The sequence below is a fragment of the Notothenia rossii genome (genome assembly GCF_949606895.1).
Source record: "Notothenia rossii genome assembly, chromosome: 3".
NCBI classification, from domain to species: domain Eukaryota; kingdom Metazoa; phylum Chordata; class Actinopteri; order Perciformes; family Nototheniidae; genus Notothenia; species Notothenia rossii.
The window spans coordinates 72028640-72054488 of NC_136901.1; the positions used below are offsets into that span (position 1 = coordinate 72028640).

At 40.8% G+C, this 25849-nt stretch overlaps 3 protein-coding genes across 3 annotated transcripts; 2 read left to right on the forward strand and 1 right to left on the reverse strand.

Annotated features, from left to right (window-relative positions):
* Positions 1-6570: 6570 nt before the first annotated feature.
* Positions 6571-10233, reverse strand: LOC307034127 (regulator of cell cycle RGCC). Its single transcript, XM_079672876.1, has 5 exons — positions 10075-10233; positions 9124-9288; positions 8434-8514; positions 7756-7818; positions 6571-7176 (listed from the first exon to the last, which is right to left on the reverse strand). The coding sequence occupies exons 1-5, from the start codon at positions 10094-10096 to the stop codon at positions 7169-7171; spliced, it is 339 nt and encodes a 112-aa protein (XP_079529002.1). The 5' UTR covers positions 10097-10233; the 3' UTR covers positions 6571-7168.
* A 140-nt stretch (positions 10234-10373) lies between these two features.
* On the forward strand, positions 10374-15231 carry pcdh20l (protocadherin 20-like). Its single transcript, XM_079672875.1, has 2 exons — positions 10374-11737; positions 12545-15231. Exons 1-2 carry the CDS (start codon positions 11690-11692, stop codon positions 15041-15043), a joined length of 2547 nt encoding a protein of 848 aa, XP_079529001.1. The 5' UTR covers positions 10374-11689; the 3' UTR covers positions 15044-15231.
* Positions 15232-16655: 1424 nt separating this feature from the next.
* On the forward strand, positions 16656-24559 carry plp1a (proteolipid protein 1a). The gene is given in 9 exon segments (XM_079670464.1): positions 16656-17872; positions 19828-20014; positions 20141-20297; positions 20648-20816; positions 21805-21878; positions 21989-22054; positions 23991-24071; positions 24074-24106; positions 24108-24559. Coding segments are annotated over 9 exon segments (825 nt in total). The 5' UTR covers positions 16656-17868; the 3' UTR covers positions 24162-24559.
* The last annotated feature ends 1290 nt before the right edge of the window (positions 24560-25849 follow it).

Here is a 25849-nt window from a genome sequence, read left to right on the forward strand (position 1 = left end):
GCTGCAAAGTGTATCTCTTTAGTTTCCTGTCTGGAAACCTTTGTAACCTGTGTAACCGGCTTCTATGTTCATTTCTGATGGTGGGTTTAAAGAGGAAGTTGCATGGCAAGGTTCATAGCTTCTAGGATGTTTGATTCCCTCTCTAACCGCTCCCATTTTTCATTGCATTATCTTGCAGATTTAGAACTATTTTGAAAGGGCTTTCCTCACCAGCTGAGGCCAGGCCCACTCCGCTATCTCCCAGTTGCATCAGCTGGAGTTCACCATCAGATGGCAGTCCACTAATGCCTTTCTCAGATGTGGGTTACTGGTGGCAGGCTGGGGTTGCGTCAGTGGACCTTTGGTGTATGAACTCGCTGGCCTGTGCTGCTCTAGCACAGACTACAGAGGACTCCCGGTAGACTTCCCCAAAGTAACTTATCACTTAGATCACATTACAATGACTTTCAGTGGCACCAATTTGATCTTAAGTGCTAATCCAGGCTACCGGGCTTTTCACAGATCTTTCAGATCAAATACACTGTGAGTTTGACTTCAGTATCTGAGTTTATATTCTAAAAACATCAGCACCATTTCTTTCCAGTGAAACGACTGGAATCATCCTTTGAAGTTAAGCCTATTTTTGCCCCGCGAGGCTGAGACATTCCTTCGTCAGTGATGCCTAAATGTTAGTCCTGTGAAGTGAATTCTTCCTTTATTTTTGTTGAAGTGAAAATATGTTTTTGTGATACATGTTTTTGATAACCCAAATAGACATAGATATTGTTAATTGTTAAAGAGTTAAATAAATATCTGACCTGATAAAACTTTTACAAATGTATTTTTAAAGATGCAATAGTTTTGCTAATTTACTCTACAGTATCTCAAAATGCTTTCCCAAAGTCCATTTGCCATCAGTGTTTACACATAGTCCAAACTGCAAACACATGCATTTTAACGTATACCGCCCTGCTTTCAAATAAATATGTGTTCTTAGTTTTGTCCTAAGGATGTCAATTATAAACAAGTATTATGGACAACATTTTTTTTTTAAACACTTCTTAACCCTCCTGTTATCCTTGGGACCCCATTAAATGTTTAACGTATCTAAAAAAAATGGTTCACATTATATTTTTTGTTTAGTATTTCATGACTTTTCCTAATTTAGTGAGGACTAATGGGTAAACATAAAATTAACACGAAGATCTTTTTTAAATGTCCTGTACGCACTTTGTACGCATCGGTGTTCCTTGGGGTCAATTTGACCCCAGGCTGTTTTAGTAATATAAAACATATAAAAATGTCAATATTTTACACATATTTGTGTTGATTGTGTAGGACGATATTGAGGTGGCTATTACATGCAAATGTATCATTGTAAAACAAAACTACACTCTGCTTTAGTTATTGGTCCTTTAACAACATCAAAAAGATCTTAATTTAACATTTAATTTTATTGTGATTTATATATTTTTCGACAGTCACATAATAGGAATTCTGAATGTATAAAGCGCTCTGTGGGGGGGAAGGTTGGGGTAATGTTTTATTTAAATGGTTATTTAGGTGGTCAACTAAGATACCTAAAGCACCAGAGACATACATGTTGGTTAAAATATTGAATGTGATCATTGTCTTGAGTTTTAAACTACTGGGTTAGAATAAAGGGTGTAAAGTAAATCTGAGGATAACAGGAGGGTTAAAAACAGGACATTTTATTGAATGGTTATATAGTTGCTATTGCAAGGCAGTCTGGTAACAGGTAAGACAGGTAACTCTTAAATCTTAACATTTGTATGCTTTTCTATTTGCTCTCCTAGAAGTACTTACACACCGGAAACATGCTGTTAAGATATGACCTCCATGTGTGACTAACAGCTTGGTACATCTCAATACAGAACACAGTTTTCCCTCTATGGCATTTGCAAAACATTATGTTCACTGTCACTTCCGTTCACACATCTGCATCTCCTCACAGCACTCTTGTTTTACTCCCTATTCTCACTAGTGTTCAATATATAACTAGCACTTAGATTGGAACATTCAAAGTACAGACGCTCTTCCCAATCCAAGAATCTAGTGATTTCTATATTTGAGTACTTTGATAAACTCTATGCTGTTTGCTTCAGTTTCAGAAATGAATTCAAGTAAATTGCCTGTCTGAGTTGAAAGAGGAAGGGTGAAGTGGCGTCAAAGAATCCCCAGTCAGCAGTGACGTAACGGCTCATTTGAACTCCATGGAAGGCTGCATGTGTCACATTCTTTGGGAATGAATTCCTCTAACAGTCATTATACTGGTTTCCTGTCCCATACAATGAGGCCTGAAGATTCAGAAACCAAAACAGGAAATGACAATAGGTAGAGACTTGGATGTATATGAGAGAAACCACAAAAATCCAAATAAGCCATTTAAAATGTTCCATTGCACTGATGACTTTAAGATGAGGGAGTAGTGATTTTGTTTCTCCTGAGTGAGTCGAGTATTGGTAGATCTATTTCAATTTCCTGCAGAGGACTTGAAGTTATTTATGTTTGTAATGCTGTTAAACGTTTGTTTACAACAGGTCAATATGCTTAATTAAGATAAGTTTACGAACACAGAAAAAATGCTGATTTTGCGTCGTTGAGGTAAACTCTTCAATTTGTAAACAAATATCACTCAAACTTTGCATGTCATAAACAAAAGCTCTATAGTTCTAATGTGAACTTATACTTAGAGGCTAGTTAACATTTTCTTAATAGCACTACAGTAAATACTGTTGGGAATGTCATTAATTTGAGGCATGAAAAAAGTATTAGACAAAAACCGATATTAATAATAATAATAATAATAATAATAAATTGAATTTATAAAGCACCTTTCACGGGACCCAAGGTTGCTGTACATGGTGGATAGACAAAACAAAACAGACAATGAGGAGCGAACAAAACAAGAAAAAATAAAATAAAGGAAGCCAGGGGACCATGGAATAGGGTCCGAAAGCCATGGTGAACAGGTGCGTTATTAGTGAGGATTTGAAGATGTCCAGTGATATTTAATGATATTAAATAAAAATGAATGAATAAAAAGTCAGGAGATTTGCCAGTTCATTCATTCACATGTGAAGAGCACAACAATTGTGTACAAATGTCTTGGAAGTCCCTCCAGTAGTTGTTGAGACATTTCACAGAAAAAACACTTTGCCACACCCTCACATTGTTGTTTGACATTTTATGACTTATTGTTGACGAAAATTAGCTAAATCAATCAAATGTAGGTAAATGATGCTTGTTACTTGAATATGCTTTAAGAACAGCCTCACAGATCTCCATTGGGTTTCATTTATTTTGTTGGCAGCTCATTCCTTAAAGCAGAAGCCTCAGATTGCTTAAGGGGAAATATGAAGGGTAGATTTCAAGCTTCTTATACAAATAGGTTATTGGGCTTTTTTCTTATCAACTTAGATTTGTTAGAAATTGTTTTAAACTTGAATTGACTGAATTTATTTGAAAAGTGGACATATTAACACATGAATACTACTGAGTAATATAAGTTTCATTTGTGGGCCATATTCCATTATACTTTTACAATCTGCTGAGGACCGATAAAAAATGGCTCGCGGGACCACTCCTTTTGCTAAGAAATGTTGTAGTCAGTTTTCTAAAACATTCCTGTTATGTCATCACATTATATCAAAATAACAAAAGAAAATGTTTTACAGTATTTATGGCCTATATGAATATCTATCACGGCTTTGAAGTGGTTTAATATGAGAGATATTATTTCACAACATCAAGTCCTTTTATGGTTCAATGTCCTCATTCTGCCTTTTGTGAGACTTGTGCAAGAGTAACAAAGCAGTGATCCGAGTCCTTGATACTGGCTCAGGGACTGGCTTGGGTTACGTAACACCCAGTCAGAATCGGACTACTTAGAGTGTGTGTGTGTGTGTGTGTGTGTGTGTGTGTGTGTGTGTGTGTGTGTGTGTGTGTGTGTGTGTGTGTGTGTGTGTGTGTGTGTGTGTGTGTGTGTGTGTGTGTGTGTGTGTGTGTGTGTGTGTGTGTGTGTGTGTGTGTGTGTGTGTGTGTGTGTGTGTGTGTGTGTGTGTGTGTGTGTGTGTGTGTGTGTGTGTGTGTGTGTGTGTGTGTGTGTGTGTGTGTGTGTGTGTGTGTGTGTGTGTGTGTGTGTGTGTGTGTGTGTGTGTGTGTGTGTGTGTGTGTGTGTGTGTGTGTGTGTTGGACGGTTGAGCCAGTTAATTCCTTGGGAGAGTGTTATTATGCCTGGACCGTTGGGGGGCTCTCGGGGGAGAGGCGTTGCTCGGTCTCTCATCAGGCAGATGACAGAATACTGCGTGCTCTGCATGCTGCACTCATCTCGGCCATGATAGCTTCACTGCACAGGCCATATCTCCGCCTCATTTACTCATTGTCTGATAATAACAAGTGTCTCCTTTCTGCAATACTCAATTACATCTTCATTAGCTTGCTAACTAGTTTAAAGCAAACCAGCATTGTGTGCACAGACTTTAAGTTTATGTGACATTTATAACCAAGATGCCTGGGTCTATAGGTGTGAGGGTCAAAAGAGGTGCACCATATTTATTACGTCTTCATCTCTCCAGCCTATTCACTCATCATGACATCAATTCATTTTAATGTATCAGCTAATGAACTGAGCGCATTCATCATTTGCTCTGTTATCTAAACAAGGCGACATATTGCCCTCCTACGTTGATGCACTGCCAATCAAATACTGGTCTCATAGTAATTAGCTAAACAATGGGGAGTTATTCCCATAAGACCAACTGAAATATAGCATCAGATCCTACTGAAGAATAGTCTAATGAAAATCATACAGAATAATTAGCTGTGTATAATGAAAGGACAATTCAGAATAGAGCAGGTTTGGCAGCTACCAGACTGCAGATCTGAGAAATACAGTTAGAAAATCGTTGGACATACAAAAGAGGAAGTCCAATCGAAAGCCTTTCAGTTTCCTCTTTACTACACCATCACGTTTCCTGCATTGTTGCCACTGCTTTCGTTTATCCTCTGAAAAACAGGATATGCCCTACCTTTGAGAGGAAAGTTCCATCATGTCAAAACACACCTTTTTTTGTTACCATGCTGAACAGCTGTGGCCTCAATCAGTCATCGTCACCTTTCTCAAAGTGGAGCAGACAAAACAGGAGGAGAAGGTTACTCTATACCACCCCTGTGTGTTTTCCCATTCTTTGAACAATCTTATTTTCCCTTTTGGTATCTTTCTATTCCCATTTTTCCTTTACGCTTTACAGTAATGTCACATTTTAAGATAATTTGCTCTCACTACTACAACCCACTCTCCAGAAACCGGCGCCAACTCTTGTCCGGGGCAGGAGGGTTATATAGTTGGCCACAGTTCAACACAGTGGACTTTCTGAACAAAGTGTCTTTTAATGAGACATAAACAGACAAGGGACAGTATCTTAAATGTCCAGCCTTCCTTCTTTTGGCTGCTACGGCTGACATGATGTCAAACAGCAGGTCCACCGAGCAGTCCAACTGTAATATACCACCAGGGCTGCTGGCTCAGGTGACGGGTCGTATCAACATGCTGTCTGGATCTTTTTTAAGGAGAAAACAATGACAATTCAATAAACTGCTGGTCCATTACATCTCTGTTTCCACGAGGGCAAAACTTTTCCTTGGCTGTCGTCGTTCTGAAAGTGTGATTACAACTAGCTGTGCAGCAAAATACTTCAAAGATTGTTGACTGTTGTTTCTCATTCAGCATCATCCTCAACTCAAATCTGGCAGTTCTCTAGCAGTGTAATAAAAATAATTTTGCATACTTCAGCAGGATTATGCAGCTGACGCTACTCAATTTAAAAGTCAAAAGTGAAAAATCACATCTTACAACCACAACATTCACCCTGGCCTCTGCGGTTTCTCTAAGCAGTGTGGATTTGACAACAGGGAGGAGACACCTGTGAGTGGATGAGACTTGTGGAGTGATTTGACAGCGCACTGTAAACACAACCATGTTGGAAAAATAACAGCAAAGAAACTGTTAAGGCGCTCTTTCACAGGGAAATCAAACAAAGAAAAACAATTTCCTTCCTGAAGTTCAAAGCTTGGATTTGTGGTATTAAGTTACAGCAGAGTCAAAGCTCCCCCGACATAATAAATTAAAGCTCAAAGTGTAAGTGAGCATTGTTTCTTCCCAGCACCACTGACGCACTTCCTCCTTAAAGCTGGCTTCACATTGTGTTTGAGCTACATTTGTGGGTTTCCTGAGTTGGAGGCAGAAGTGAAACTCAAAGCATAATGAGAACAGACATACAGGAAGCATAGGTACAAACCAAGGAGAATGGCTGAAGGGCCCCAGAGACATGTGGCGCGACAGTACCAACCGTCAATTTCAGGGATAGTGAAGTGTAGGAACACTGAATACAATTTACTGTCAGAAGTATTCTTCAGAAAAGTGAAAAGCTTTCAACGTTGTGTGTGTTTACGATCAGATGTGGCTAGCAAGGTCAACTTTGTCTCTGTACTCAATATGGGACAACATTTACAGTAAATGTAGTTTCATATAATGTGTAAAACAACAAAGAAAAAGGAAATCTATACGCATTCAATGAAAATGTAACTTTATTTATATAAATCTGTACAACCATTTATATATATCTAAAAAAGAAAGGAATATTAACAAGAACTATACACTGGAAATGTCTGCATATACATAACTGTTGATGGCCTATACACAGATCTGGACCTCTTGGACTTTAATTCATTTAAAACTAAAGTTCCGTCTGTAATTTGGACCAGCTTCCTTATACAATAAATAACACTGAGGATTTAGGGCCGTTGTACTTATTGGAAATGTACATTTTGCAATAGCATGCTTCCTATGCTCTGGGAGCGTTTTCTCGTACCTCCAGAGGGTTTAGGGTTGGTCTAGTTTCAGTAATTTGTCGCATATCTCTGATCTGAAGCTGTTGGGGCATCGTCTTTCCAGCTTGACGAGGCGTCGCCAAAGGTCTGGGGGGGATCTTGCATTTTGGAATGGAGTACCCTTCTAATTTCTGATGTTAACCTTTTCCCCTGGTGAAGCATTTGTTCCCTCCGATCTGCCCTGGTGTAGATCTGCCCTGGTGTAGATCTGCGGTAGCCAGCCAAGTCGCCCACGGCCTGTTTCTCCCCATCTTCGTGTCTCTCTTTCTTTCTCAGTTCACATCTCTGCAAAAGAGAGGGGAAGAAAAATAAACTACAAAAGCCAGAATAAGATAAAAAGGCACCACACAGGAATATTAACACACATTCAAACATGCACTGACTAATAGCTGAGACTTGTAAGGATACAGGGGGAGTTAGGATTCATTGGTAACATTAATTCTCACAGCGTCAAAACCACTGATAGCAGCGGATGTATGTTGTTCTTTATGGTTTGTGTGTGTGTACGTGCACAAAGCCATGTGTTCACAGGCCTCTGAAACAGCACTGCTTTAGTGCTGATAGCAGGATGTTCATGTAGTCAAGCACACTATTATCACTAAAGGTCATGCAGATAGTCCACCTGAGTCCCCAGGCATGGCATTTACACACAAGAGGTGCTCCAAGATAAACAGGATGGGGGGTAGTACAGGGTATAAACATGGTGGCTACTACTACGCACTCTGTCAATGTGTAACAAATCATGCACTCCAATCCGGGTCTCTGCCCCTATTACACCCAGCCGCCTGCAGCTTGTCAGCTAAAGGGCAAACGGAATAAAGAAAGGGTCAAGTAATATGGGGGGTAATTCTCTTAAATACACACCTGCAAGTTCTCGGTCCAACATGTCGATAAAACTCTCAAGTTCCCTTGTGTCTCCCAGCTTGGCTGCAGAAAGAGGACAGCAAGAAAAGGAATTGTAGTAACTCACGTAAAGCAATGGAACATTTCTGTGGGGAAATGCGGCTCAGTTGGGGGGTATCTTCCCTTGGACCAGAATCTGAAAACTAATCTCAGAGTTACATATGAACCAAAGCTCGTCTTTTTTTCTTAGAACTGAGATAATGATGCTTTTAAGTAAATCCCAGACACCTTGATGGACCCCACCAGAATCTATGTAAAATCATGTAAATATCTTTGAGGTTATCTGCATAAACCCTGACATTTGTGAATGACAATGTCTTGTTTTAGTCCATATAGATGTAACAGTTGCATCTACATGTCACAGAATGCAACAATTCTCATTCATGTATACACCTAAGTGAATCCCCTAGCTACACAACAACACAAATAACCCCTGCAGGAGGCTTGGAGAGGGGGGGTGGGGGGGCTGAGATGTTACAGTCGCAGCGGCAGGGGGCTTTGTCGTGTAAAAACAAAAGAGCTCCTAGCCTGAAGTAGAGGGTTTTTGTGTGGATGCGATAGTGATCAGAGTAAAAGCGATAGTGATCACTGTAAGAAGGAGGGCTATCTGAATGGAGATGGGCTGATGGGAGTTAGTACCTTTCGGTGCCAGCATTATGCCTGCTGTGCGAAGCTCCTCCTCGCTGGTGTTCAAACTGTTTCCCAAAGAAGCTTCGCTGCCTGGGGGGAGAGGCAGGCGAGAAGGGGGTGAGCGGAAATAATAAACAGGAGACAAGCACTAAGGCCAGCCCATGCAAATGATCAAACAATAACAAACAATTTTAAAGCAGATAATAGAATAAGATGCAGCAAAATGAAGGTAAACGCGTATTCACTGTCGGCTTTTAAAACATTAGGGGGGAAAAATACTTTCAATAATGATGACGCAAGGGAGCAGAGGAACACACAAACTTCTTTTATCTCATAACCCTCGACAAATGCACAACAGCAGCAACAAAAACAAAAATCAGACAATTACAGAAGATGGGTTATTCATACTGTAATTGCAGTTCCTTCTGGTACGCAGCTATTGTCATGATCAAAACAGCCCCTTTCATAGAAGTGTACAAGGATGTGTCCCCTTTTAATACTAATTTCATGCAAATTAAAAGAGTCAAGCTGCAGTTGTTTTGGCTGATAAAGGGGCTCAACCGGCACCCATGGGGATAACCTCACTCACAACAATGATGCACTAAATAATGTCCTTCTTTATCCACACTTTGTACAATAAGCAAACATTATCTTATTAACTGCCACATTGTTCTAGTGCGATGGTTTCGTGTCACTCACTGTAATCCGAGTCCTCCACTCCGCTGTCGTCTCCCAGCCCCGTGCGACTTTTGGCCTCCTGCAAGACGTGCTGGTAAGGATGCGGTTTGCTCAGAGAGGGGGCCTTCAGCTCCTCCACCACATCCTGGAACTCCTGCAGCAACCCATCCAGCTCCAGATCCAAGTCTGTGGAAAATGTGACAAAGATTGGAAAGAAACCATTTTATTCTACTGAAGGAAAATATTAACATCGCTAGTTTTTTAAGAAAGCTCAAATAAAAGTAGAAAAGTTCTTATAAAAATGAGATTGAAGCGTATATATTTGGAAAAAAATTAACAAAAAACTACATATCTTAGACTTTGTGATACAACTTTCAACACAAAGATATTTTGGGTGACTCTGAAATATAATAAAAGCTAAAAGCCAAAACCTGCAGTACAACTTTATGTCAGTGGGTTTTATCAGGTCATTTGACGAGTGAAAATAAAATTAACAGCCCATAAGGCATATAAAACATTGAATAGCCTGTAAAACACCTGGTCTGCTTACTGTGATACATAAATAATAACTTTTAACACTTTTGGCCAATTCTTGAATAAATTCCTAGTCATTAAAGAACGGATGACCACAACTCAGTTTACCCACAATTTTATGAATATGATAACACTTTAACAGTCCCCATATGCAATATAAAATAGTGTTTTAAAGATATACAATGAAAAGTATAAGCAGATGGACACATTTAAATATGAATGTATATTAGAATACAACTTTTGAAATGTGTAAATATATGCAAATGATCCCAAAAACATAATAGGCTATCTGATTTACATAACTGCCTTCTCACTCAGTGTAACTTTGATTTCTCATGTAACAGGATTAAGTAATTTGTCGAGGTGAAAGCAGTTAGTTACAGGCCTATGATCACCATCACTGTGTCATCATTTAAAACTAATGGCTCATGTACTTACCTGTGTTAATGTCTGAGGTCATGTTGGAGCAGAGAAACTAACCACGCTGATGCTGCTGCTGCTTCTGGGCGACTGGGTTCACAATGGTTTCAAGCTTACCAGCAGGACTGTAGTTGTATTATAAAGCCCTCCTAACACACACACACACACACACACACAAACACACACACACACACATACACACACACACATGCGCGCACACGCTGAGCTAGCGGGGCGACACCAGCCAATCATGTCGCAGAAGAACCTCAGAGGTTTACTGTAACCGGAAAAAAAGTAAGCGGAAAGTTGAGAAGGAACCCCATACGCAAATGAGACGCACGGAAATAAGCCATTACGTAACTCAGGTTGCGGTTTGCATGATTTAAAAAAAAATGTGTTTAGACTTTAAAGAACATGAACTCGAATACTGTTGATAATACATGTATCGTGTTTTGGCACAAGGAAGTTTTATACATTCGGAGTCATACAATTATTTATTGAAAAATAAAAACGGCGATGACGATCACTCTAAGAACTTTGTAAGGGTCCTGTCACCTCGTATCACATCAAATTAATGTATAGAAAACGGGATGTATTTTACTTACATAGTCTTGATTTGATGAATGCAGGCTATACCTTTATAGTCTATGATTCATACCCATTCCCTGACTCTGGCAGACTTGAATAAGTGGCACTTAAGTTGAAGTATGTGTATGTGTGTGTAAAACAAAAGTCTGAAATATTATAATTGTATTTATTTATTTACAGTTACTTTAAAGCAAAACATGTACACTTTACAAAACATGTAGCTACAGTTTTGTTAGCGCATGGTGGAAAGGGGCAGCTAGGGAGAAGATTATTATATAATTTTGCCGATAGTGACATCGATGGAAGCCTTTCACAATAAATGTCTGGACAACTGTAATATTCATTATCCTTCACTCAAAGTAAAAGTTATTTCATGATTTAAAATACTCAATCGCAGAAATTAAGGCTTATACTTAATTCATCAAAAGTGGTCGCTATAATAGCCCCTTTAAGAGTAACTGTATGTGTATTCTGGTGTGTAGCATTTTATATTGCAGCTAATCCTGGTTGATTTAAATATTGGTGGGAAATTCATCATTTTTTAAGTTTTCTATTTTTTTAATAAATCTAAACCTACAAATAACTTAAGCTTTTAGACAAATGTAGTTCAACAACATGTACGATATTACTCTCTGAAAGGTACTTTGTATTATGTATTTCTTACTGCAGATGTTCACCTAAAGAAGAAAGTCGTTTATTTTCATGTTTGTAATTCAATTTCATTGAAGCACATCTCTAAATGAACAGGATAAACCTATGAAAGAAGATAAGGTATGACAGAATTGCTTGTATAAACAGGTGTGCAAGCTCAGTCATTTGATGCCCCAGGCCCATGGCTATAATATTTCATAAAGGAATCATTATGAAAGAAGGCAGGTAAACCTGTTCCTTCTCTGACTTATCCGGTGTCCTTCCGACACACCAGGTAAATATTGTAGGAGGGGCATGTAGTTCATTATGCCTTCAGCTGAACAGTTTAAGGTTGCTTCCTCTTTCCTCAGAGCACATTGCTGCTGGGAGAACCTGGGTGGTATGTGAGAGCGAGATGGGCAATGGGACTCCTATTAATATGAGCTGGGCTGGACTAATGCAGGTCAGTGACTCAAAAGCAATGTGAGGATTATCCGTACTGATAGTGTCTAATTACTTATGTGTATCTGCAATGTTTTTCTGTAGTAGGCCCATTCGATGTTGTAGTGAGTACATGGAGAGGTACTGGAGTTTTGTCAAATGAGTTTACTGACTAATTAAAAACTGTTACACTCATCCTTTGTTTAAGTAAAACATTAGCTTTGTCATGACTGGAATGTGAACAAACTTGTTTGTGTGTGTGTGTGTGTGTGTGTGTGTGTGTGTGTGTGTGTGTGTGTGTGTGTGTGTGTGTGTGTGTGTGTGTGTGTGTGTGTGTGTGTGTGTGTGTGTGTGTGTGTGTGTGTGTGTGTGTGTGTGTGTGTGCGTATATGCGTGTGTGCGTGTGTGCGTGTGTGTGTGTGTGTGTGTGTGTGTGTGTGTGTGTGTGTGTGTGTGTGTGTGTGTGTGTGTGTGTGTGTGTGTGTGTGTGTGTGTGTGTGTGTGTGTGTGTGTGTGTGTGTGTGTGTGTGTGTGTGTATGTCTGTGTGTCTGTGTGTTGTATCTGATCCGGATGGTTACTAAGTCATTTTTGACCCGAACACCATGGGTGGCTAAGTTGACTAAATCATCCAAAATGTAATGACAGTGGTAGTCAGCCATTTCATATGTTCAAATGTCTACTGTGAAGGATATCATAAAGCCTTAATGCAATCGAATGTAAAACAAAAAAGTTATGATTGATGAAAGTAGTAAATCTGTCAGATTTGACCCGAAGACAACAGGAGGGTTAAAATAATTACTGCTCACAGTTTGTTTCTTCTCCTGTCAGATTCTGCTCGTTGTGGTCCATCTGCAGCAGATAATATGTGGTTCTGTCCGGTTTTACATCCCAGAGGAACAGGGGCCAGGTGTCCTGGTGGGGTCACTTAGTGAACACTTTCCACCTCCGTACCAGCTACTGACGCAGAAGTATCTGTGGATGGACAAAAACACTGGAGATTTCTACACCACTGAGGAAAAGATGGACCGCGAGGCCCTCTTCCCTGAGGAAACAAAAACTGAGGAATGCATTATTTTACACAATGCTGTCGTGGGGCCCTCAGGCGACCTTATACAGTTCGCTGTGATCATAGAGGACATCAATGACAACGCGCCTAATTTTGAAAACAGTGAAATACACTTGAAGATGTCTGAAGACGTGTCTGTGGGGACCAGTTTCTTATTGGATGACCAGGCTCTGGACAGGGATGCTGGGTATAACAGTGAGCTGTCGTATCAGCTTGAAGATTCTGATGGAGTTTTCAGTTTAACGATAGAAGACGGGCTTGTCATCATGCTGGTTGTGCAAACAGCTCTGGATAGGGAGACTCGGGACATGTATAAGATGACGCTGGTGGCCACTGACCAAGGCCCTTTAAGTGCTACAGCGACTTTAATAGTCACAGTGACAGATGTTAATGACAACTGTCCAAGCTTTAGCCCTGACAGCCCCCGCAGCGTCAGCATCCCCGGAGACTCCCCGAAGAACATGCTGGTTGCTCAGGTCAGGGCCACAGACCCAGATTCAGGCTCGAATGCTGCCATTGTGTACTCCCTCAGTCCCAAAGTCTCAGAGCAGGCCAAGCATCTCTTAAGCCTTGACAGCCTCACTGGGTCCATCAGACTAACACAGGACCTCCAGAGTGACAGCTTCGAGGAGCTGCTGTTGAAAGTGTTAGCTAGCGGCCATCACTGCCCCCCAGCATACACTCAGGTAACTGTATCCGTGCTCCCCAAGGCCAACCAAGAGCTGGCAATCAAGATCGGGTTCATAGTGGAGCATCGAAACGAGACTATGGTGTTACCAGAGAACCAACCCCCCACTGTCTTAGCTGTTTTAGAGCTTGAGGGTGACAGCAGATTTGAAGGCTCATCTATTGCCATTGAGGGTGAGGTACCTTTCACTCTGAGCCCACAGAATGGCAAATATCTCCTTTCCACATCAAAGGCCCTAGACTATGAGATGAAAAGAGAACATCATATTTTTGTTGTAGTGCATGCTGAAGGATCTGTGATCACTCATTCCAGGCGTGCGATCAGTGTGTTGGTGGCAGATGTCAATGATAATGCTCCAATTTTTGTCCAGTCTCACTACAAGCTGGAGGTGGAAGAAAACAACCAGCCAGGGATGTCACTGCTGAAAGTCTTGGCAACCGACACAGACAGTGGATACAACGGCAGGGTGACCTACAGTCTGGACAAACACACATCTTCCATCTTTAACATTGACCCTAATACAGGTCAGCTGTCTGTGTCAGCCATTCTGGACAGGGAGCAGCAGGATGCACACAAACTCACTGTGTTAGCACAAGATAGCGGCTCTCCTCCATTAGAGTCAGCGGCCACAGTATCCATTCAAGTGCTGGATCAGAATGACAATGCACCCGTTGTTATAACCCCTCACTTTATCTTTTTCATGCCTGAGAATATAAAACCGTTTGCCCAGGTGGGGAGGGTTAGGGTGACAGACCCAGACGAAGGAGCGAATGGGAACACAGAGTTGCATGTTGTGAGCAGCAGTGGACCTTTTGTTTTGGATAACACCCTTGGGACACTGCACACCACCACCTACTTAGATCGCGAGACGCGCGACCGTTATGAACTCTACCTGCTGGCTAGCGATCACGGCCACCCAGTCGCTTTGACTTCCACTGCCAGGGTAACTATCTTTGTGGAGGATATCAATGACAACCAGCCAAAAGTTGTCCTTCCAAGCAGCAACTCCTCCTGCCAGACTGTCTCTCAAACAGCCGTTACAGGCACCATTGTAACAAAGGTCTTTGCCATTGACGCAGACTCAGGGCTCAATTCGGAGATTTCTTACACTGTTGTGATGCCAGACCCATTGCAAAACACCAGTCCCTTCCGAGTAGATTCAATGTCAGGAAACATTACTGTAGCCCAGCAACTCCTACAGAAAGACCTGGGAATGCATCACCTGTTCATTGTGGTCAGAGATGGGGGGAAGCCAGCTCCACTTTATACCACTGTCTGGGTTAATCTGTTGGTCAACGAGAGCGTGGGCCCCTGCCACTTGGACCGGGAGCCCACCTGGTCAGGGACAGCTGATTTGGTTCAAACCCCCCAAAAGACCCAAATATGTGAGGCAGTGGACATCAGATCTGCTCAGCTGACACTGTTGGTAGGCCTTGGTATGATACTGGTGTCCACATGTTGGCTTGTGGCGACAGTTGTTTTACACCTGAAGCAGAGGAGACTTCATCATAAAAATAGGGGGCACATTGAGGAGAATGAGATTCCACTCAGGCTTCAAGACAAATATTACTAACAGAATAAAACAAGCAATGTGTGTAATCCTCACTCGCACTTTGTCAAGGATGAAATCAGCCTGTAATTTAAATACATTCTGAATATTTGTCAAACTCGTCTTGCATTTTGATATTGAGTTATTCTAATACAATGTGTGTTCAAACTGGGACAAATCTGTGAAAATAAAGTTGATCAATTTTCTGATAACCTGCCTGGTGAGTAAATATAAAAAGATGGTATGATAAGTGAAGTATTAGAAGTTACCAGCAGAGAAAAAATGTACAATTGTAATTTGACACACAGGTTGTGTGTAAAGCGTTAAAATGCCACTGCAAGGCATTACTAATGAAAATGTGAAACATTGATCATCTAAAGGGATTATTCTCTATAACTCCATGAGAGAAGACCAAGACTGAGATAATAGTCTGCTACGTTGATTGGGTCTTTCTCAGATTTCAGAGTTGTGGGAAGTCTAAAGTATTTTGACACACAAAAGGGTTTATTGTTCCTCCGGTGTGGAGATAATGCAAGTCTCTCAAGAAGCAGCCCTGAGATAAACTCAAGATTCAAGGGTTTTTATTATCATATGCACAGTAGCTACAGTGTATGGCAATGAAATTCTTCGGTCATGAGGTCCTCCAACAATGCAACACATTATATATAGGACATAAGACAAAATAATCATCATAATAATAATAATAATAATGCAAAAAATATTAGCATTTTACAACCAAGTTATCTGTAGTTTAATAAAAAAAATTGTGAAGCAATCTTTTATTTACTTTGAAAATATTCATGTAGAAAGATTTTTTTAATAACATTTTGCATATTAGGAAATGGAGGCGAGGCGCAGCTGTGTGCAGGTGAGAGTTGACAGAGGGACACACATAACACAGTGCTGGATTTTACCCAATGAAAAGTAGACAAACCTGCTGTAATCCAACCAGAAACCGCCACAGTTTCGTTTTGATGACACATGTTTCAAGAGAAATCATACTATAGAAAGCAGTTGTTCTCATGGGCTACATTTGTATGCAGGGGAATAATTGAGATATCAAAACTAGGATCAGGTTAAAATGTGTTTAAAATACAATTACACAAAGAGGGCAGATTCATTGTTCAAGCTTTTAACAATACAACATATTTGCTTTGTCTTTATAGCATAAACTATTGAGCAATCATTTAAAGATATACCTGTGTTAGAGGTGGGTCAGAGTTTTAAAACACACTTCACAACAACCTGGAGTGGAGAACAAAGCTTGTATAACATGACTGGTGTTCCTCTGAGGATTTCTGAGCAAGTGGCTTGAAACTAAATGATTTGATAATGTTGTACTGTGACACCAACTCCATTAACAGAGAGAAACAAAAGAGCTACAAAATAAATCTACAAATAAAAGAACCGTAATGACATAAGGAATAGCAGATTCCATTGAAACATGAAATCCATTAATATTCCAAATTTTAAAAAACACTTTGACCTTTTTGACCTGTTTAATTAAATATCTAGCTACCTTCCAGTGTGTATTTTTGGAGCAACATGTTTTGATTAGCTTTCTGACAAAACGGACTTTTCTCAAAATATAATTTGTATTGTGGGATTAAACTCCTCATGTATCTGCCACACTCACAAATGCTATGGCAGGAGAAAGCCTGCCATCTGCTGGACACAGGTAAAGCCAAATGTTGCTCTTTATTTCTGGTATTTTGCCAGAGGGTGTGTAGATGAATCAGAGGACAGTCTCTCACTCTGTCACAGTCGGGTCACCTGAGATCAGTGATGCTTCTCTGCTGCATGCTGCTCTGCTCCGCTCACAGAACATCTCATCTTAATCAAATCCAGTTTTTCTTTTTTTACTAAAGCTGAACATTTAATAGTGGGATATGGGGTTTCATGAGCTGACATGGACAAAGAAAACAGCTGGCACCAACACAAATGGCCAGTGAATTATTTCTGAGATACCCATCAGGGGTTGGAGGATACCATACATAACAATCCAGTCTAGTTAAAATAGCAGTGATGTATTTCTTATCAAAGGAGCTCACTGTAGTGATGCTCAGAATTACCCCTCAACCCGGTTTATATAGGCACTATCTGAATCAAGTAATCCACATATTCATGGTTTGTGAACGCCACTTTAAATCTTTATTTTATAAAATGAACATTCCAGCAATAAATAGACCCACTTAAGAGATATGATCAAGCATGTCAGCTTTGTTAGCTGGGATCTGGCATGTTCAGTACTGAATCTAAGACACTTCAGTTAAATATGACACTTTCCTTAGTCTGGAGAGAATCACCTGACTTTCCACAGGCTTATATTTGAAAGTGAAACTTTAGCCAGACCACCTTCACTGGTCATGGACATACAGTGTCATCCTTCCCTAAAGACTATGCTTGATCCATTAGCTGTATTAAGTTGTATTGATCAGGCTCTAGAAGTTGGCTTTAAAACAAAAGGCCGTTGAGAACCAAGGACTGTTTGTCCTAGAGTTGGGATGGCTGACTCACAAAAGTTGTTTCTTTCGTTCTCTCTTCTGTATTTGCATATGAAGTTGCTCTCTGTACGTGCAAATGTGCGTCAACAATGAACTAAGAACATTTCTGCAAGCGTAAGAACCTTGACCTCCTCATTATTCTCCTCCACGAAGTTAATTGAAAAGAGACATTGTTTCTTTAAGATTGCCCTAGCAGTCATCAGTGGGTCTGTCCATTGTTGGAAGAGAAAGCGAGTTGAGGTTGATATACGGGGGCCGGAGAGCAGTTGCGCATATCATCAGCGGACCAGCTGCAGAGTAGGCAGCAAACAGTAGACGAAAGGTCCTCGAACGCATCATCCAGACATGGGTAAGAAACTCCGGCCACGTATTAACTTTGAGCAGACACATAACATCATATTATCAAATGTGCTTTTTATTTCATGTGATTTTCTCGCAGATATGAATGGGACTGTGAAAGGGCATCAGAAGTCATTAGTTTTTTTTGTCAGTTTAGAGGTCGGATACTCACCGGCTGATGCCGCACTGATATCAAGAGATTTATGTCATGCTTGAGATGGCAGGGCTACTTTCACAGGAGCCTTGTCGCATTTGCTTTCGGTCGCAATCTTTCTAAATTTTTAAAGTGCTGAACTTGGCCTCAGCTTTGCATTTTCAACCAGAACGAGGCCTGTGTTTTCATTTGAGTCACAATTGACATAGTGGGTGCAGCTTTGTTTCAGCTCTTTGTTTTGCCTCGTGAAGTCATTAATTAGTTAATTGGTACAAGGTGTCAAAGAATGTGGGCCAATGTTGGCTAGACTGAAATGTTTGGATTTATGTGAATGCTGCTACTTTTTGATATTATGATGACCACAGCTTTTTGTGCACGTAGTAGAAAGTGTAATTTGCATACTACAATTGCCTTCCCTATAACAATACTGAAAAAATCATTTTATTTGCTAGTTATCTCACAGTTTATCTATCCAAACTCCCTCTTCCTCGCTACAGTAGTGATGCCATCTGAATGACAGTGATCCCAGTTTCTCTCTCTCCCTCACACACACCCGCACATAGAAGTGTTCAATTAAAGAGCTATCTATTTGCCCCTCCTGCCATCTGTGTTTACTGTAATGGTACCAACCACAGTCTGTCTGCTTCCATTGTGCATGTCTGTGTGGATGCACGCTTTCAAGCATGTAATGGCACACATGCACACAGTTGCATTGTTTGTTTATAGATTTGCTTTTTTTCCATCCTCTTCCAGCACAGACAGCTCTCCACTATCACTTTCTTGTTCCTCTGTCTCCCCCAGAAGGAAGTCTCTGAGTGTGTGCCTGTGTGTCCGTGTGTGTCAAGCAAAGAGGTGCCTCTGGCCTTTGTTTGCATGACATTGGTGGCCCTTGTACCCCCATGATGCCTTAGGACAAAGACGGTTGTCTCTGCAGTCACAAAAGCAGCCTCTCTCTCTCTTTCACTTTGTCTCTCCTTTCCATCCTCCCCCTTTTCTCACACTCTCCATGCTGGGTGGTGAATGAAGTCAGGGTGCGAGCCGGGGTCAGAGCAGATACATCCCCATGCCCTTGGCCCTTTGGCATCCATTCCGACATCACATGACTATAGGGGAGAGTGCACAGCTTTATCAAGGGAATGAAAGTGTTAACAGCTGCTGCTCAGTCAACAGTGTCAAAGAAACATGAATTCAGCATTTCAATTAAATCTCAATCAAATCTTGTTTTCTAATTGTGGAGATATTTGTGTTTGTATAGAACCTAATTTTTGAGGCATCAAACCCAAAATGTTCTGCCTTAAACTCGATTCTATGGAAATTTATGTGTTCACACTATTTTAATATGGTTCATCCTTCTCTGGAAATTCCAACTCATTGTGCTCCCCTTTTTTATGGGAACGACTTTCTACCAAAGAACCAGTCACTATGGAAACAGTTGGCAGCAAGTTCTGTGAATCATCCAGCATAACAGAAACACATATTGAATAATTGATTTGTACATCGCCAAACATTGAATTGTCAACAACTTTGATAATCAATTCATAGCATTTATTATCAAACATCTCTTAGGGTATCTAGCTCGGAAAAAACAAGGATATTGAGTATATCAGTTTGGGCTCTAAGAAACTGTGGAAGACATTTAAACACTATTTATTGATTAATAAATATAAAATCATCATGTAAAAAAGATCCATGTTTTAGTAGTGTGAAGGAAAAAACTGAGAGAGGGATATCTCAAAAATAGAAACAGAGTCTGTGTCATATTGAATCCGTTGATGATGTGCATTGAATTTCATGGTGCTGCGTCTTGACAGGTTGCTATGATTGCTGTATGCGCTGTTTGGGCGGGGTGCCATACTGCTCCCTGGTCGCTACACTGCTATGTTTCTCTGGCATTGCCCTCTTCTGCGGTTGTGGGCACCAGGCACTCACCGAGTCGGAAAGACTCATCGAGACATACTTTGCTCGTAACATGCAGGACTACATCACCCTCGCCTACATGTGAGTGGCAAATCTATGCATTTACATGATTACAGTGACATGTGTAACCTTGTCATGGGATTTCTTTGTATGTATTTAGAAGGTTACACTTCTTGTAACAATCTTTCTTTTTCCTTTTTTCTTCAGCATCCAATATTTCCAGTATTTCATCTATGGTTTGGCCTCCTTTTTCTTCCTCTACTGCATCGTGCTGTTGGCGGAGGGTTTCTACACCACAAGTGCTGCTAGGCAAACCTTTGGAGAGTTCAGGAGCACTATGTGTGGCCGCTGCCTCAGCTCCTCGGTGAGAGGGCCTAGAGTGGGACAAGTAAAGGGGATTGGCGAGATTGGATGGGATTAATACACATATCACTCCCTGGTGGGTGCTGAGCTGAAAATCTTAAGGCTGCTAAAAACCTTTGGGGACATGCAAAGATAAGCATAGATTGTGTGTTTGAGTGGGTGGGGATAAAAAAGCTGAGTGGTTGGAAGAAGAGGAGTAGAACACAGGCTAAGATAATAAGAAAAGCTAATCAAAGAAAAAATGGTCACTTAGTGAGTCAATGCTCATAAAAACACTCACCAAGATTATGTGCATCAGTTTATTATGATGATGCAACCTAATGTTTATTCTACTTCTTCTTCTTTGCACAGTTTATAGTAATGACTTACGTACTAGCCGTGCTGTGGCTGCTGGTGTTCGCCTTCTCGGCCCTGCCTGTCTACTTCTTCTACAATATGGATGCCACCTGCCACACCATTGATGTTCTGACTGAGACCCCAGCGAGTATAAACCAGCTCTGTGTTGATGCAAGGCAATACGGTAACAGGACAACTATGATGGCAACCTATTGGACTGCCTTATCAGACTAAGTTTATCATTAATAAATCCCATGAAAAGACCAATGCCAAAAAGTTGTTTTCAATAACTGACTGTGAATATTCCATCAGCACATGTTCAAAATGCTAAGCTAAGCAGGCTAACATGCTCACAAGGACATTGCTAACATGCTCACAATGACATTGCTAACATTCTTATCGTTGTCAGGTATTATGTTTACCATGTTCACAATCTATTAGCATGCTAACATTTGCTTATAATTAGCACAAAGAACAGCTGAGGCTGATGGGAATGGCATTAGGTTTGCAGATCAAAACTTGGACCAACTTATTTGTTACATTTTAAAGTTGAGAATGTTTTGAAATGTTTTGGCAACATCCTAAATTTGAGATTTCCCCAAATATCCTAAAATGCTATTCTCATTGTGGAAGTAGAGGAATAAGTTAGGAAATTATCAAAGCAAATGAGGAATCATCACATGTGCACCATGGACGTCAGAACAAATGTTGTCGCAATCCAGCCAATAATTGTTCTTTCATTCTAGAGTTGTGGGGGAAAGCTCAACATTGACCTCCTTATTGTGTCTAATAACTAGCCATACAATGACCCACTCTGTTTCAGTGGATGACATGTTCCTAACCATGTTCATGGGCGCTTTACTTTTTCACTTCATCCCACATAAACAATCCTGATGGTGTAAAAAAAGTGCCCAACAAGTACATGTCTTGTATCATATGGTACAAAAAGAGTTTGCCTAGCTGGTGATGAAAATAGTTTTAACTTCAAAGATTTCCATCTTTAAGTGCCTCAAGGCATACCTCAACAAATATGAAAAACGTAGTGTTGTTGGTTTTTAGGTCTTTAGGTTTTAGTAATATTGGAAAACAAATGTAGAAAATGCCAACATTGTCCTTTGACAGTATTTTGTGTTTGAAAGATCAAATAAATATATAAATGTTTTTTTTAACAGGTCTACTGCCATGGAACGCAGTGCCAGGGAAAGCTTGTGGTATGACTCTCTCCAATGTTTGCAAAACCAGAGAAGTAAGGACCCGGGAGTAATAAAAGCCCTGCAGTCATGTTCTACAATTTGCTTGACAAGAAATTAAGATGTATGTCATCACCACTAATGCAGCCCTCTTATCTCCGATCAGTACCAGATGACCTATGACCTCTACATTGCTGCCTTCGCTGGTGCTGGCATTACTCTCTTGGCTCTGGTGAGCGATTATTCCTCAGATGGGGCCCATTTGTCTGCGTTTCCGCAGTAGGGTACAATAGTGTTATGACTCATGTGACTCGGTGACGCTCAAAGTGTAGGCGGCGAGGCATCTCAGACCTCCATGAGTGATGACTTTTGTACTATTGCTCTCTGTTCCTCTTTCTCAGCTGACACAAACATCATAATAGTGCTGTAATGTCTGGTGGTTTTCCAGCCAAGCAAATGGAGCACCCATTATACCGGCATGCTCCATTAAAGAAGCCGTTATGCGGATGGAATCTGCTATCAAATTAATGCCATTAGCAGTTAATCATATATTTTCTTATGTCTAGTTTCTGGATGTTCTGGATTTGTCACTCTTCCATATTCTGACACCTCCTGTCTCTGCTTTTCCTTCCATAGCTAACCTATACTGTCTCGACCACCTATAACTTTGCGGTTCTTCAATATCTGGGGAGAAAAGGCATGGGTGCACGGTGTTAGGCTCACCAGCTCTTTCACTACCTCACTATCAACATGGGGATGTAAAGGGACGGCAACAATTCTCTCCTTCTCATCATCTGCACAGAACCACCTGTGGTCACGGACTCTTGAAATGTTTTTATATTTTTACTTTTCTTGTTGGGAATAATGTAATTTTTGTTCTATGCTTGTATGTTTTTCTACTGCCTTAATGCAGTACATCTTATTTCAGTATGTCCTATGCCATGTTACCAAAATATTTGTAAATGATTGCTCTTTTTTTTCTTGCTGAGAATAGAATTAATTCCTGCTTCCAGTTGCTCTCAAAATAGAAATAACACATCACTAATAAATTAACAGGTGTAAGGATAACCACCAATTTGCGACACATGTGCTGCGAGAATGCAGCTGTTGCACAGAATAGGGATTATGTTACCATGACGACTACTATCCTTCACATCTGGTTGCCATGGTGGCAGACAAGCATGCATTTGCAGTCTCACGCTGACCTCAGGACTTTTCTCACGGGCTGGAGAAAAGCCTCAACAATGAAGTCATGGCCGTTATGAAAGCCAACCAATAAGGAGCCAGTTGTGGGGGCCATCTGCGCTCCGATTCTCTGCCAAGGGTTATATTACATGTCAAGGGAGAGGGTCCAGCAGACAATGAGAGGGTTAGACCTCTCTGAAGCCTAAATGCAGCCCATCTGAGACACACACACACACACACACACACACACACACACACACACACACACACACACACACACACACACACACACTGCATGACCCCCACCTCCCTCCAAATAATTGAAGTGATGGATTCAAAGTGAAGGAATTTTAGATTATTTGGAGTTGTTCCTTTTGGACAAAGGGACATACTTGTTTGGTTCTGATCTAGAAAGGTCATACATTGTTTCTCATCGTTTTGAGATTAGATTGCAAAAGCACTTGGTGATCATTTATCAAGTGACTTGGTATTATTTGACCTAAAGCACATTGTTGAGGTGTGATCCCCTCGCTGCTCTTACTGCATGACTGAGGTACTTTTATAAAGATTTGTTTTGTCTCCTATGCTTTAGGAATGTTGTTGTAGTTATTGTATAACACATCTTGTTTACTTACTTTAGATGTTTTGACTACCACTTTTACACTTTGGGTATTTCTAACAAAACCTTTTGCAGCATAATAAGAAGATTATTCTATTTGGTGTGAGCTTTACCCAGCTGTGAGTGGTGCATTTGTCAAATGGCAGCTGGCTGTTTGATGATTATTTTTGTGTTGGTAAAATTTGATAATAAAAAGAAAATGATGTGCAGAGTGCCTTTTGAAAAGATGTGTTTGTAGTCTCTGAAAGTGCAGTGTCTGGTGTAGTGTATGTGTTTAACTAGCGCTCCAGCCTTGGCTTTCTGCCATATCTAGGGGCCAAGGTGTTTTGTAAGGTGTTTGTATTCTCTCCTCTTGTGTCCACAGGTGCACTTCTCCCTGCACTTGGCTGTGAACCAGGTGTACCACAGGAAGCTGAGGCACGGTGAGAGAGAGGAGAGGAGAGGAGAGGCTATGATCTGTACGGGAGGCTTCAGCGGGACAGAGGGGGGGACACTGTTCTCCCCGTACCCTGCAAACACATCTGACATCTCCTGACTGCGCCTCTGGTGTTGCTGCAGGAGCTTTTCATGACGACCATCACAATTAAGCTGCTCATAAAATAATGACATATTCAAGTGAAGTTTACCAATTTGGTAGTATTTGGTTAATTGATTCCCTTCATTAATTCAATGTTTTAATTAAATTATGTATTCACATCTAAAGTAGTGAAATGGTACAAATGCAGTTAGGAGCCTTGACTGTTCAATACTTTATTCTTATATAACATTCTCTATTTGACAAAGTCTATAGACTCTATACTTAGTGTATATTTCCTTAAAGACAGAGATGTAGTTTGAAAGGCAGACATGATAGTTTTTTGTTTTGATCTCACAGTATGCGGTGCATGCTTGATATCCTTTTTAATGAAGAGGAAATAAACTTTGTTCACCGTCTCATGGGTTCCCCCCCACATACTTGGTCCTTCAATCACAATCAAGGTCTTGTGTAAAGAAAATACAAACAAGGAGGGTGTGGGGATTATATTTTCAGAGCTGTGTTTTTAGAACTTGCAGTGGGGCAAAAAAGTATTTAGTCAGCCACCAATTGTGCAAGTTCTCCCACTTAAAAAGATGAGAGGCCTGTAATGTTCATCCTAGGTATACCTCAACTATGAGACAAAATGAGAAAGAAAAAAATCCAGAAAATCCCATTCTGATTTTTAAAGAATTTATTTGCAAATTATGGTGGAAAATAAGTATTTGGTCAATAACAAAAGTTCATCTCAATACTTTGTTATATACCCTTTGTTGGCAATGACAGAGGTCAAACGTTTTCTGTAAGTCTTCACAAGGTTCTCACACACTGTTGCTGGTATTTTGGCCCATTCCTCCATGCAGATCTCCTCTAGAGCAGTGATGTTTTGGGGCTGTCGCTGGGCAACACGGACTTTCAACTCCCTCCAAAGATTTTCTATGGGGTTGAGATCTGGAGACTGGCTAGGCCACTCCAGGACCTTGAAATGCTTCTTACGAAGCCACTCCTTCGTTGCCCGGGCGGTGTGTTTGGGATCATTGTCATGCTGAAAGACCCAGCCACGTTTCATCTTCAATGCCCTTGCTGATGGAAGGAGGTTGTCACTCAAAATCTCACGATACATGGCCCCATTCATTCTTTCCTTTACACGGATCAGTCGTCCTGGTCCCTTTGCAGAAAAACAGCCCCAAAGCATGATGTTTCCACCCCCATGTTTCACAGTAGGTATGGTGTTCTTTGGATGCAACTCAGCATTCTTTCTCCTCCAAACACGTCTAGTTGAGTTTTTACCACAAAGTTCTATTTTGGTTTCATCTGACCATATGACAGACATTCTCCCGATCCTCTTCTGGATCATCTAAATGCTCTCTAGCAAACTTCAGTCGGGCCTGGACATGTACTGGCTTAAGCAGGGGGACACGTCTGGCACTGCAGGATTTGAGTCCCTGGCGGCGTAGTGTGTTACTGATGGTAGCCTTTGTTACTTTGGTCCCAGCTCTCTGCAGGTCATTGACTAGGTCCCCCCGACGTGTGGTTCTGGGATTTTTGCTCACCGTTCTTGTGATCATTTTGACCCCACGGGGTGAGATCTTGCGTGGAGCCCCAGATCGAGGGAGATTATCAGTGGTCTTGTATGTCTTCCATTTTCTAATAATTGCTCCCATAGTTGATTTCTTCACACCAAGCTGCTTACCTATTGCAGATTCACT